The 14,380-nt window shown below is 49.4% G+C and overlaps 1 protein-coding gene across 2 annotated transcripts in view; it reads right to left on the bottom strand.

Moving 5' to 3' along the window:
* Positions 1 to 569: 569 nt before the first annotated feature.
* Positions 570 to 14,380, bottom strand: part of GALNT10 (polypeptide N-acetylgalactosaminyltransferase 10) — a 226,527-nt gene continuing 212,716 nt past the window's right edge. For both annotated transcript variants that reach the window (XM_030834194.3, XM_030834195.3), the window contains 4 exons: positions 12,012 to 12,233; positions 8,717 to 8,833; positions 5,601 to 5,750; positions 570 to 5,110 (listed from right to left, as the gene is read on the bottom strand). In XM_030834194.3, coding sequence (XP_030690054.2) covers positions 4,952 to 5,110; positions 5,601 to 5,750; positions 8,717 to 8,833; positions 12,012 to 12,233 — 648 coding nt within the window. In that variant the 3' untranslated portion in view covers positions 570 to 4,951. The remainder of the gene's footprint in view (positions 5,111 to 5,600; positions 5,751 to 8,716; positions 8,834 to 12,011; positions 12,234 to 14,380) is intronic.

Genomic DNA, 14,380 nt, shown 5'->3' with positions numbered 1-14,380 from the left:
TTTTTAAAGAAACCATTAAACTGTTTAGAATTCATGGGTGGTAAAAGATTTTTCAAACAACAACAACAACGAACAACACGAGTTACAAAAGACAGTATCTACCTTCGTGTTCCAGGGCTCAAACCTGCCGCAGTGGCCAGCGATCAGAGCCCCCTTTCTGTTAATCAGCCTTCTCCAAGCCGCGGTCCACAGCGCCCTCTAGTGGGCCCAGAACGACAGCACCAGGATAGCTTCTGTTCATGGCCTCCTGCAGCCCCACCCCAAGACTCAGCCACAGGAGCACAGGTGGCGCTGGAAGCATCATCAAAAAACTCACTTCACTGTGTAAAACTGGGACCTAGTTAGTGGGCAGGATTTGCCCAAGATCTCACCGAGTCTGTTGCAGAGCTGGGCCAACCAGCGTTCTTTCCACTACATGGTATTACATAATCGAATACTCAGAAGCATCGCAACGCTTTGGTAAGCAGGGACTTGTGGCTCATGGGTGAACATAAGACATGAGCTAAGCTTGTTTCATATTTTCACTGAAATCCTCCACTCGTGGGTGTGGTCTTTGGGTGTAAGACCCCTTGTGGGCTACCTCGCCTAAGTCTGTGAACTCCTTCTGTGCCTCCAACACGGGAACTCCTTCCTCCCTCAGGGCCTTTGCACTGCCTGTTCCCTTTGCCCGGAATGCTCCTCCACCAAGCTGCCTCTTGGCTCGTACACCCTCCTCATATCATCCAGCTCTCACAGAGGCATTCCCTGACTATCCTACCTCACGTTGATCCCTACCCCAGTCTCTAAAATACCTTGTTTATATCCTTCATAGCCCTATTCACACCTGACATCATCGTGGTGAGTTGTTTTGAGGTCTGCCTTCCTCTCTAGAATGATGGCTGTTGGGAATTTATTCTGGACCTAGCAGAGGCCCTGGGCACTGAGCGGGTGCTCGACGAATACACAGGGAACGATGGACTGGAGAATGGCGCAGGACAAGGAATTAGCCAGAGACCACATTAGAGAAAAGTCTGGAGGTTTACTCAACAACAGTCACAATCACAGTTGTACATGGTAAGTCAGGTCTTCACAAAGGCTCACTTTTCCAGGCAGGAGATGAGAGGTTGGCGGTCTCGAGCTTTCTCTATGGAATCCCAGGTCTGACTTCTCAAGTATTCCTTGCTTGTAATCCCTTTGGGATCCACCTTCAGGCCTGTAACAGAGCAGGACCCTGACCTTGTTGGCTGGCATGGCTGAATCAAAGCCATTTTGGGAGTGGATGTTAAGAGGACCTTGTCGCTTGGAATGTAGGTCCAACTCCCACCCCAAAGGTGACAGTGGGCCTTGGCTCAAGATCAAGTTTGAACAAACATATTACTTGGATTTTCACAAAAATGCATCAGTTGAAAGCAGAAAAGAATTCCAGGACAGAACTCGCACCTTGCCCTTCTCCCACACTTAGAAATCTTCAGAAAACTTAATTAAAAATGCATTGCCTTCTAAGAATTACAAAGGATCACCCAATCTGTGCAAAAGAGGGATCCCTGAAGCAAGGAGTCCAGATTTCTCAGTTACTACTGTAAAGTGCTTCGCCACTCTTCTGAAACTTCAGAGACGAAAAGTAGAGAGATGCACAGAAAGAAATATGGCGTCATCTTCAAGGACATCACCTATTCCTTAAGGAGAAAAAGAAATTCAGCAGGTGGCGAATATAATGTGGACTTTGGGAATCCAACAAGAACTACATCTTCAACAAGAACTGCTCTTTCTCCCCAGGTCCTAAGGTCGTATCTCCCATTAGATCCCTTTTGTGGATGTACTCCCTTCTGCCTCTGAGCTATTTCTTCCAAAAATAGGGAACTGATAGCTCCTGGACTGTTTTAAAAGTTGAAAGCTCCAACTGGAAGCACAAGGTGGAATGGCTTTTCCCACGTGTGCCTGCACACTTAGCCGCCTCCTCCAAGGCCTTGTACTGACAGTGAAGATGCTCTTTGCATTCCAAAATGTTTCTGGAGTCCCCCTTTGGAAAGGCTGCTGGTGGGCCACACAGGCATGGTACTCTCTAGCCACACCCTGTTTTGCGACCCCATGCTCAGAAGAAAGGCTCTGAAGGAAAAAGGGTCCAGGTTCTCACACATTACCTGGATGACGGCACCTCCACAGGCTCCTGGCTGTTTGAGCATCAGCCAGGGTGGAGCAGGGACCTGGATCCTTGAGCTTGGTGGTTTTCCAAAATGAAGACAAAACAATGGGTGGCTAGTATGTGCGATCAGTTGGCCAGTTAACAAATGGACTTCTCTCCTTCCTTCCTTGATTACAGGCTATGTCAAGTCTCAGCACCTACAGATGTGGGCTCAGCAATTACAAATGCCAGAGTGCTCAGAGGACCTGCCCATCCCTTGTTGAGGGTGCAAAGCCAGACTCAAAAGGAGAACCAAAGGATGGAAAAGAGGACGACTGAGGACCGCTTGCTGCTGCTCCTGCTTCCCACATGCGTCCTGTCACCCACTTGGAGTGGGACCATTCGGAAACCTAGCCATTGCTCCGCCCTCCACCTGGGCGTGGGATTGGGGGCTGCAGGCGTGGCTTCCAAACAGGGCCCTCTCCCAGGGGCTGCTGAGGCCCTTCTTGGCCACAGATTAAATGAGCCATGCAGTTACCCTTTAAATTTGGGGTGTTATTTGCATAAAATGGAATAACTTCTGGCCTCTGGCCCTTGGGAGGCATTGCTGTCTCAGATCCTGCTCTAGGCCCAACGCCTCCTGCTTGAAATTAGACATTAAGAAACACACACTCATCCAACAGGAACTGCACACACCACCAAAAATGTTTCCCCTCCCCCCAACCCCGCCGCTTTATGTCTAGCAAGGCACTAGGAAATGATTCAAGTTTAGGGATTGGCTGTACATTTGCATTTTTTCTTTTTAAAAGGCACAGTTTGTATTTTAATGATGCTGAATTACTCTCTGATGATGAATCCTAACTCAGTTCTCCCATATTGCGACACTCTTGTTATCCTAGATTCTGAAAGGGGTCTCATCTTCGACTCCTTCCTACAGAGGGCCACTTCTAAAGATATAGCACTCCCTTGGAAAAGACACCAGGGATCGACAAGCAGGCTTTGTAAGCACGGGGCTGCCTCTCCTGCGGGCCCGTGGCCAGAGCAGGGCTTGTGCTGAGGCAGAAGTGGAAGTGACACTTTGCCTGCTGCACGCTTAATCGGGGTGGTGGTGGCCGGGAATGTTTACTTCCCTCCCCAGATAATTGACAGTCTTGAGATCAGCCAGCATCTCAAAGGCAGATTCGTGGCTCTGCTCCCAGATTTATGTCTCAGTTATTTCATTGGTAAATAACACAGTCGAGAGGCTCGACTCTAATTGGAATACTGATTCAAGGACTTCCTGGGCTAGCTGGCAGAAGCCGTGGGCTGTAGACTGCGATTTCCATGTCTGAATCAGTGGGTGGCAGGCTGGTTACAGAAACACTTCCTATTAGCTTGGGAGCCCTCTGGGAGGCTGACACATAATCAACAAAGCAAAAGGTAAACACAAAGGACCGGCATGGAGCTAGGTACACGTCTGTTCATGGGACACTGGGATCTGTTCTCCACTGCAGGTGTGACCATGGTGGCAGGTTGGCAGGGCTTTAGGTCTGGGCTGAGGACCGTGTCACACCAAGGCCTCCAGTATGAGCTGACGGACACAGGTCTCCTGCCCCCTCCCCCAGCACCACCAACGTTGGACTTCACAGATTGTCTCTAGGCTGGGGGCTGCCTCGAATGTTTTACACTTGGCTGGCTAATCACAGCATCCTAGAAATCCATATTGGATGCTAGAATACCAGAATCCTACGTGTCATTTTAGTTTGTGATCACAGTACAGAGTTCTTTAAAAATTCTAGAATTCCATATGAGAACCAGAACCACAATGAGTCAGAGGCGAGGCATCTGCCCATGGTCCACCCTGGAGGCCTCCGGACCTCACACCTCTGTTCCTCTCCTGAGGCAGGCAATTGGCCGAGAGAGAGAGAGAGAGAGAGAGAGAGAGAGAGAGAGAGAGAGAGAGAGAGAGAGAGAGAGAGGCGGGGTGGGTGGGGGGAGAGATATGGAAGCACTGATGAGGGAAATTCAGCCAGAATTTCTAGTTTGGAGGTTTTCTACTGAGCCCGTGCCACAGGCCCAAGGCCATCTGAAACACAGTCCTGAAAAGCTGGTGGCTGGGCTGTCCTTGTGCCCGGAGAGCGCTAAAATGGGCATTTCGAGTACCCTGAGAGCAAGGGGAGACATCCCGTCTGTCCACGGCTGCAAAGGAATATCTGCGGGTCGCGCTGCTGCCCCCAGGCCTGGCAGCTGGCCAGGGGTCAGTATTGTACACTCGGAGGGCCCGAGGCACGGCTTTCGACTGACTGCATCTCCTGGGGCTGTGACAGAGAACAGACGCTGGGCAGGCAAAAATTCAAAGGCTGAAACCAGTGGCCCCGAGAAAGACTTTTTCCCTTCTGCTGCAGATGGGTGGCACTGGTGCTAAAAGCTGCCCCCCCTACAGACAGAATTTGCCTCTCTCTCTGCAGGACTGTCATGTATGAGCCACCTGAAGGCTAGGCAGCCTCAGAGGACTCAGTTTAGGGTGGTCTAGGGCTGCCCTGGCAGTCCTCCTGCATAATGCTCAAGGGAACGTGGTGACAAAGTTGAAAAGGCTCTCCTGTATTTCCATGATGCCGCCAGGGGTGCAGCAGGCTCTGCTCTTGAGCGGGGCCTCTTGTGGGGTCTGCTCTCTATCCCGGCTCCACCACTCTGGGCCTGCAGGGCCAGGCAGACACCTGGCCCAGCTTCAAGCGCCCCCTCTGCCCTGGCCCGGCTGGGCAGCAGCTTTTATGTGACGGAGTCCGCAGAAGCCCTGCCTCTCTTGGGAGAGGGAGGCTGCAGTGAATGCCGGAGAGGACCCTGCCAGGCCTGCCACGGGAACGTGAAGGCTCAGTTGCTATTGAATTTTTCCAAGACTGTTGAGTTGGTATGTTCAAACAGCCACTGCTGAGTGGGAGAGGAGGGGTTGCAGGTGTTCATGAAGATCCTGTGGTCACGTTCACTGCAGTCCATGCAACTGCCGCTGACGGGGTGATACAGGGTCTGGTCCTGCAAAACAGGCAGGTTATCAGCCGGGCCACGCTGGGGAGGTGAACAAACAGCAGCAGCAGTAACAGCAAGGAGGCAGGGAGGCTCGCAGACCTGTCTGGCTCTCCTCTCGAGCACACAGTGGGCACTGCCCGCCTCCCTTGCAGCTGGCCTTGTCACATGCCTAAGCTGTGCCCACTGGGATGCGGGCAGAAGTGATGCCTGCTACTTCTGGGCCGGGGCCCTAATCACTGCCCATCTCCAGTCAAATTTCATTGGCTTTCAAGGTAGTTTTTTTTAAGAAATGGGCTCAGCTGCCAACATTTAAGATTCCAGAGACTTCAAATAAACAGTTGAATTTCTGCTTTCTCTTGATGACTGGAGAGTCGGGCATGGTAGGTCTGTGGAACAAACACGTGAGGGAGGGGCTCTGGGGAGCAGGAATGAGGCATTACATTTTTTTTTTTTTAAATCGAGCAGGCTTCCCTGTTCCCCCCACACCCTGTCTTACTTTGCGGTACTTCCACAGCTGGTTGCCCTTCATGCTGTGGCAGTCGTAGAGGGTGACGGGGCTGGTGTGGGAAATGGCGTCGAAGCAGAACTTCTTGGTGTGCTGGGGGTCTCCAGGCCGGATGTCCTCTCTCCAGGTGAAGGTGAACACCTGTACACACAGGCACATCGTGAGGTGGACAGCAAAGCTAGGGGACTCTCTTTTTTTGTAATCATGGGGAATTTTAAACACAGGAGTCCAGAAAAAAGTTTATTGACCACACCTGTCCCAGTGACCCAGCTTCGAGGATTACCAACTCAGGGCAAATCTTGTTACAGCTTTCCCTCACCATATCCCACCCACAACGTTATTCTGAAGCAAATCCTGGACATCCTACCACACCAGGTGTCATGACTTCAGTAAATGCCATGATAACAATGAAAAGTTATCACAGAATCTTCCATGTCATCAAATATCTTGAGTTCAAGTGTTCTCAGACTGCCTTATACCTCTCTTTTCACAGTCAGTCTGTTTGAATCAGGATCCAAACCAGGTTCACATATGGTATTTGGTCGATAAACTTTCTTTTCAGCAGCTTTACTGAACAATATTTGGCATGTGATAAATTGCCCACATTTAAGTGTACAGTTTGATACTTTTTTTTTTTTTGCGGTACGTGGGCCTCTCACTGTTGCAGCCTCTCCCGTTGCGGAGCACAGGCTCCGGACGCGCAGGCTCAGCGGCCATGGCTCACGGGCCTAGCCGCTCTGCAGCATGTGGGATCTTCCCGGACCGGGGCACGAACCCATGTCCCCTGCATTGGCAGGCGGACTCTCAACCACTGCGCCACCAGGGAAGCCCTATTTATCTTTCTTTATGTCAATATGACACCTTTAATTACTGACATTTTACGATACATCTTGAAATCAGTGTTAGTCTTTAACTTTGTACTTCTTTTGAAATTTTGTTTTGGCTATTCTAGGTCCTGTCCATTTTCCATATGAATTTTAGAATCAGTTTTTCAATTTTTACAAAAAAGCCTACTACAATGTTAGGATTCTGTTGAATTTATATATTTCTTTGGATAGAATTGATATCAATTATTGAGTCTACCAACCTATGAACACGGTATGTATCTTCATTTATTTAGAACTTCTTTAGTTTCTATCAGCAATATTTTGTAGTTTTCGGTACACAGGTTTTTCACATCTTTTGTCAGTTTCACACCTGAGTATTTCATATTTTTTGTCATTGTAAATGCTTGTTTTTAATTTTAACTTCTGATTCTTCATTATTAGTATGTAGAGAAACAACTGACTTTTGTATCATGCAACTATGCTAAACTCAGCTATTAGTTCTAGTAGCTTCTCTGTAGATTTTATTGAATTTTCTACATAGATGATCACATACTCTGCAAATAAAGACAGTTTTTGTTCTTTACTTCCCACCTGGATGAAATTATTTTTTTCTTGCCACAGGTTAGAACCTCCAGAACACTGTCAAATAGAAATGATAAGATTGGGATCCCTGTCTTGTTCCTGATCTTAGTGGGAAAGCATTCAGATTTTTACCATGAAATATGATGTTAGCTGTAGAATTTTTACAGATGCCCTTTATCAAGTTGAGGAAGTTCCTTTCTAGTCCTGGTCTGCTGAGAGTTTTTATTAGAAATGGATGTTAGATTTTGTCAAATGGTTTTTCTAGGTGTGCTGAGGTGATCATATGGTTTTCTTTTTCATTTTGTTAATGGTGAATCATATTGATTAATCTTCTAATGTTAAACCAACCATTCATTCCTGGGATAAATTACACTTAGCCATGATGTATTACTCTCTTCATATATTGTTGGATATAATTTTCTAAACTTTTGTTTAGAACTTTTGCATTATGTTCATGAGGGATATTGCTCTGTGGTTTTCTTATAATGTTTTAGTCTGGTTTTGCTATTAAGGTAATGCTGGCCTCATAAAATGAGGTGGGACGTATTCCCTCCTTTTCCGGAAGAGTTTCTGTAGAATCAGTAACTTATCTTCTTTAAGCATTTGAGAGAATTCACCAGTAACTCTATCTGAGCCTGTAATTTTCTTTGTGGGAATATTTTCAACTACAATGTCAATTTCTTTGATAGAACCAGGGTGTTTTCCACTCGGGCTGGTGAGAACAGGCATTATTCCTGGCTCAGGTCAGTAAGAGCACTGTATCACACCCCCATCATCACTGGCTCAGGAAACCCAACATGTGAGAGCTCCAGGACTTCTCCAGAACTCTTGGGAAGGACATGCCTTTTCACTGAGGGGCTGGCAGCCTATGCTCCTGGTGGTCACATCTGCCACCACATGGGAAGACAGCCAGGTTAAGAATGGAGCCAACGGAGAGGGAAGCAGAGCTGAGACCCTAGAGAGATCCTGATGACATCATCTAGACTTTTCAGTGACACCAGCCGGTAACTCCCTCTTTCTGTTGATGGCCACTTGGGCTGGGTGTCTGTCATTTGTAACCAACAGTCCAGACTGATGTGCAGGGTTCCTCTTTCCAAGGTGCTCAGGAGGCTCTTATAATGCGTACCCTGGGCTGACCTGTGATTCATCTTTTTGGCCGTGCTATGTGAGATCTTAGCTCCCCAACCAGGATCGAACCCACGCCCCCTGAATTGGAAGCATGGAGTCTTTTAAAAAAATTTTTGGCTGCGTTGGGTCTTCTTTGCTGCGTGTGGGCTTTCTTTGGTTGCGGCGAGCGGGGGCTACTCTTCGTTGCGGTGTGTGGGCTTCTCACTGTGGTGGCTTCTCTTGTTGCGGAGCACGGGCTCTAGGGTGCATGGGCTTCAGTAGCTGTGGCACGCGGGCTCAGTAGTTGTGGCGTGCGGGCTGAGTAGTTGTGGCTCGCGGGCTCTAGAGCACAGGCTCGGTAGCTGTGGTGCACGGGCTTAGTCGCTCCGCAGCATGTGGGATCTTCCTGGAGCAGGGCTCGAACCCGTGTCCCCTGCATTGGCAGGTGGATTCTCAACCACTGAGCCACCAGGGAAGTCCCGAGACTCATCGTTGACCCGTGGCCTCTCCCTCCCAGTCCTGACCATGTGAGCAGTGCAGGCCGCGATGGCACAGAGAGCCCGACTACTGGTCCTGAGGAGCGGCCCTTACCTGCATGTTGTTCCAGGCGGCCTCCCCTCGGCCCCGGACGCAGCTCTCCAGCCTCAGTGGGGAGCCCAGGGCCCCATGTTTCGTGTCTGCACACAGCCCTGTGCCCACATTGCGGATCTGGACAAGAAAGAAGCAAAGAGTGGACCAGTTAGCCACCTCGAGATACCTGCCTGGGCCCCTGCTGGGGTGGGGGGAGGGAAACGAGGCAGAGGCATCACATGGGCTGAGTGCTGAATTACCCTAATAAAGCTTGCCCCGGGTTGGTGGGTGGGCCCTGAGCCTCTCGATAAAGGAACACAGAGAGCCGCTCTGCTAAACCCTGCTTTGTCTTAGAGCACGCAGAGTCCTGGGGGGGTGGCGGGTGCCTGGAGGGGAGGGGCTGTTGAAAGGAGGATTCCCCGGCTCCTCTCCCAGAGAATTTGACCCAACAGGTCCAGGGATCACATTTTTCCCTCATTCCAGGTGATCTAGAGACTATGCCTTGAAAACCACTCTAGAAAAGGTGTAGGGTCTTTGCTGTGGGACCTTGGAGACTCTGCCTTTTAGGGCGGGTGAATGGGAAGATCCAAAGAGCAACAGTGGTCTCACTAAGATGGGTGGGGGCGTGCGGGGAAGAGCACCGTGGGGGTGTGGAGGCCCCGGCAATCGCGTGGCCAGCCAGCACGGACAGCAGGCAAGCCACCGTGCCAGGTGCCGGCATCACATCGTGCAGCTCCTACTTCACAGACGTGGCTCCTCGTTCGACTGAGGGGGAGGGGGTGTCGGGGCTCAGAAAAGGTCAACTGCAATGTCCGGCTGCAGGGGTCTGACCACCCAGCTGCCGTGTTCTGCGTCCACCACCGTGTCCGAGAGGAGGCCACGCTCCCCGGCGCTGCCCCCAGCCAGCGTTTGAGGGAGGCAGGCCCACCCCCGGGAGATGCGCGCTCCTCGGGCAGGTGATTTGGCCAGAAGACTGCCTGTTAACACGGCCAGACTCCAGTAGAGCCTCACTGCAGGCTGGGACCCTTCTTCCGCAGCATCACGTTCTGACGGCTCTCCCCGCCTCCCTGCTCAATTCTTTCCTCAAGTGTTGCCCCAGTGAGTCTCTTGCACGTCTAGTCCCATCTTGGTGTCTGCTTCTCGGAGGACCTGAACAAACACGGGGGAGAAAGCCAATAGAGTGGCAAAGAAACGAAGAGCTTCATGAGGGAAATCAAGATGACACCTTGTCTAGAAAACTCGTGTTGGTGTTGGGCGGGGCTAGGCAGATGGCTTAGTTGGGAACGGCCCCTCTAAGTTGCTGTGTGAATCTGAACAAGTAACATCTGATGTTTCTGCCCAACGCGTGTCTCTCCACCTCTGGTAAAAATGCCCTGATTTTCCACAGGGCCACGGCTCCTGGCCCATCCCGTGGCCAGAGCACCCATCCTACCCTTGCTTCCCCCTTCTTCCAATGGCCACAGTGATTGGTGCAGGATCCAAGGATAAGATTTCAATCCTGGACCTTTGCTGGCTCCACTGGGAAAGAGGTCTTTACTTTCTGCTGGGTTGGGCCAAGCTTGGGATTTCTCAGCCTGAAGCTTCTGGGAGCCAATCTTGCTACTCGCGGCGTGAGGCCAACACAAAAGGAAGCACAGTTAAGCAGGAGAAAAAGAGACTGACATCATTTGAGCTCCCTGGATCCAGGTGTTCACAGCTGAAGCCACAGCTATCCAAGGTTCCTGTGAGAATCAATAAATCCCCCCTTTTCACTTTAAAATGGACTTCTGTCACTTAAAACAGGAGCGCCAATGCTTATGCTTCCCCTCCACAAGCCCCCATATATCCATCTCTAAGCGAGTGGGTGCTCTCAACTGGAGCCAGGAGCCACGCCCAGGATGTGGTGACGGACTGTCTGCCTCCTCCAGCAGGACCAGCTCCATGGGTGTGTGACAAGGGCAACGGCACAGGGTCCCTCACTCAGAGTCTGTGTTTGTTTTTTAATACATTTATTTATGGCTGCGCTGGGTCTTTGTTGCTGCTCGCGGGCTTTCTCTAGTTGCGTTGCGCAGGCTTCTCATTGCAGGGGCTTCTCTTTGTTGTGGAGCACGGGCTCCAGTAGTTGCGGCACGCGGGCTCAGGAGTTGTGGCTCGCGGGCTCTAGAGCACAGGCTCAGTAGTTGTGGTGCATGGGCTTAGCTGCTCCGTGGCATGTGGGATCTTCCCGGACCAGGGCTCGAACCCGTGTCCCCTGCATTGGCAGGCGGACTCTCAACCACTGCGCCACCAGGGAAGTCCTGTGTTTGGTTTAAAGCTCTGCTGTCACTGTCTTAAACTTTCTAGTAATTTTATCTTTGAAACCTGCAAGTGAAATCTGATGGGGCAATAGAGCACGCACGTGAGCAGAGGTGACACATGCTCTATGAGCATCTGCCGGTCCTTTCTGCCAAGTTCACAGATAGCAGCTGTGAGTCCCTGCAAGCACAGAATCCTGGGGTCCCACATGCAGCGGAGTTCAGCAGGACTCAAAGGGAGAACAGGGTGAGTGTGTCGTGGCTGTGACTCAGTGGGGGCCCTGGCATGTCCCAGAGGCCACGCCCTCCTTTCCAATCAGAACTGGCTTCAGCTGCACAAAGAGGAATGCTGGTCAAAGACACAGGAGGGACTGGGGAGCCCTATCGTGTCCTTTCTGTGATGCTTCTCTGGATGAGCCAACTACTTCAGCAGCAGATAACAGCACAGAAGCAAAGGGAAGGAGGGGGCAACCCACAGTTCCTTTCCCTTCAGTTCTTTCTCATTCATCAGTAAGCCCAAGGTAGAGACAGTTGATAGGACGTGTACATTATCAAGAAGTGAAATAAAAACAGCTGAGTTAGTTTTGTGCAGTGTTTCCACTGCTCTGGTAAAAAATACAAATGCATGGACAAGGTCTGAAATACAGACTGTGAAATTTCACCAACTGTGCACGAGTTAAATGCTCTCATTGCCTTTAAGACTGGCACTGCAGAATATAAAGATGAATGGTAAAATTCACACTAATCATTTAAAGTTTTAATTTTTCTCTACTTATAACATTCAAAAGCAAACAAACAAAAACACCACCGCAAGGCTAAGAGACCACCGAAAGAAAGTAAAAAGTTTTATATTTTATACCTCTACTGGCAGTTTTTAGATGATGATAAGTTTTTGTTTTTTAAAAAAATTTTTTTACTGAAATATAGTTGATTTACAATGCCGTGTTACCGGCACTTTTTTCTCTCACCTGTGGACCTGGGGTCTGCACGTGCATTTTGCGCCGGGCCCTAATTATGTGGCTTGCCTGGCCCTTCAGACTCACCTCACCCCAGGCTGCGGCCGGGGGCTCCACAGGTGGGTAGAATTTGGGCAGGTCCCAGGCGATCTTGGTCATAAACCACTTGAAACTCTTGCAGTTAAGGGAGCTGCGGAGCTTTTTCTGTGCAGTTACATCTCCAGCGGAGAGGTGGCGGTACTCGGGCCGGCGCTGGTAGATGTGCTCCGCGTACTCGTCCATCCACACCTCCGCCACTCGCTTCAGGTTCTGGAGGGGAGAGGCAGGTGCAAGGGTCAGGCTCTCCGAAGGGCCGAGGAGAAAAGTGGGTACAAAGGGTCCTGGAGGTGAAGGTCAACCTTTCTTATTTTATGCTGCATCAAGGACCATGTTTTTAAGTCTTCTATATTTATTATTTATGCATGTTTTAAGGACTCTGCAACTCACGGTTGAATAATACACTGCTGCTGGTTTTCTTGCCCATCTTGCATCCCCTCTTTTTCTACAGGTCGCCTCCCACTGATTTTCCTTTGGGGACCCACCTCTGCCTCACTATTACCTCCTGTGGCTGAAGGAAAGGCATGTGACCCAGCCTGGCCAATGGGAATATAGATAGCCCAGACATAGGGATTGGCCAGCAGTGGGCATGTGACCTGGGCCAAGCCAATCAGAATCGAGAGGCATCAGTCCTGGATTTTTTTTTTTTTTTTTTGGTAACTATGGGGAAGAATTGCTGGGTAAGATCTGGTGGGTAAGATGCCGAGAGCTGCTGGGCCATTTGGAAAGCCTGTCCAAGGTTGAAGTCAACCCAGAATGAGGCAGAGCTGAGGGTTAGAACCAGGAACACATTGCTTCTTTTGGTTCCTGAATCCAGCCATGTCTGAAGCCAGAACTACCTCAGAGCTTTCCATTGACATGAGTCAGTAAATTCCCTTTCTGCTTAACCCAATTTGAGTTGGGTTTTGTCACATTTAACTAAGAGTGCTGCCCAAGTTGCCTTGTAAAAACGAATTATAATTTGCAACCAGAAGGTAAAATTCCCTCAGCAGCTGGAATTTTTAACAATCCTTTGAGGTGTTAAGGTTGCTACTTTGATTACAAAACACAAAGATAATCAATAAAAAATGACAACCATATTACTGGCAAGTAGAGGCAGCAGCAGGGGAGGAAACATCCTGTTTGTGAGTAGACTTGGAGGAGAGGAAAAGTGAATTCTTCTGTGTAACTGTGATGAAAATCCCTCACTCCACCTGCCGTGTAGATCCCATCTGCGGAGAACCTCTTACTTTTCTTGGAAGAGCAAAGCATCACGGTTCAGGGGAAATTCCCTGCTCCCAACATCTTCCTCCAACCCCAGGCTGTTGCCAGGATACCTCCCCTGCTTTAATTCTCTAGGCTTTATCATATCATTTTCCCCCTACTGCAATCCAGATTTCCTTCTGAAGGGTAAAAGCAAGTTAGCACTTTAGGCTGTTATCAATCACTCACACCTTAGTGTAAATGACTGCCCTAGAAGCAGAAGGTAAGGCTGAGGCTGGCAAATGTTTTCTGTACAGGGTGAGACAGTAAATATTTTAGGCTTTGCAGACCATGTGGTCTCAACTCTGATATAGCTATAAAGCAGCCCTAGACACTACGTAAGTGAATGGGTGTGGCTGTCAAAATTTATGGACACTGAAATTTGATTTTTTCATATGTCACAAAATATTATTATTCTTTTGATTTTTTCCCCCCTCAGCTATTTAAAAATGTAAAAACCATTCTTAGCTTACGGGTCACACAAAAATAGTTTGCCAACTCCTGAGTAAGGAGGAAGGAAGCTCACAGGAGGAAGGCCCTGGTATCGAAGCCCAAATCCACCAACTCCTCACTTTTGCTGGCTCTGAGTTTGGGACTGGGAAACCACAAAATTTCCTTGCCACTGTCTCGTTTTTTCTGAGTGCTGAAGAGGTCAACAGTGGGTCAGAAATCAGTTCAGGAACATTGTTATCCCCCTCAGGCCCCTGCAGAGCAGAGGCTGGGTTTAATTTAAAACTGTGCCCAGAGGAAGCTGAAGGCCTAAGGGGGGCCGGCACATCTGAAGAGTCTCCTTTTCCTGCCTTGCCACCCAGGTCCTCTGGCTCACTGTCTGAGTTGCTCAAGCCACAGGGACGATGAGAGACCACCGTGGTTTCTTCTCTAACCACAGGCAAGGATGGCCAATCTGACCAAGGAAAGGTGTTGAAATTCACCAGGATTCTTTTTAAAGGATCAAATCAAATAATATTCTAATTTTAAATGATACTTAAATTACTATTTTAATGAATATTGCATTTTCCAGACATGGCTTAGTAAGTCATTTCTCCCAGATCTTGAACTTTTGTACAGTTACTGGGCCAAAGTAAGGGACTTTACGTTTATTTCTATTACCTCTCCCC

The sequence above is a fragment of the Globicephala melas genome, chromosome 3, assembly GCF_963455315.2.
Source record: "Globicephala melas chromosome 3, mGloMel1.2, whole genome shotgun sequence".
NCBI classification, from domain to species: domain Eukaryota; kingdom Metazoa; phylum Chordata; class Mammalia; order Artiodactyla; family Delphinidae; genus Globicephala; species Globicephala melas.
This window is presented reverse-complemented; position numbering and strand designations above follow the sequence as displayed.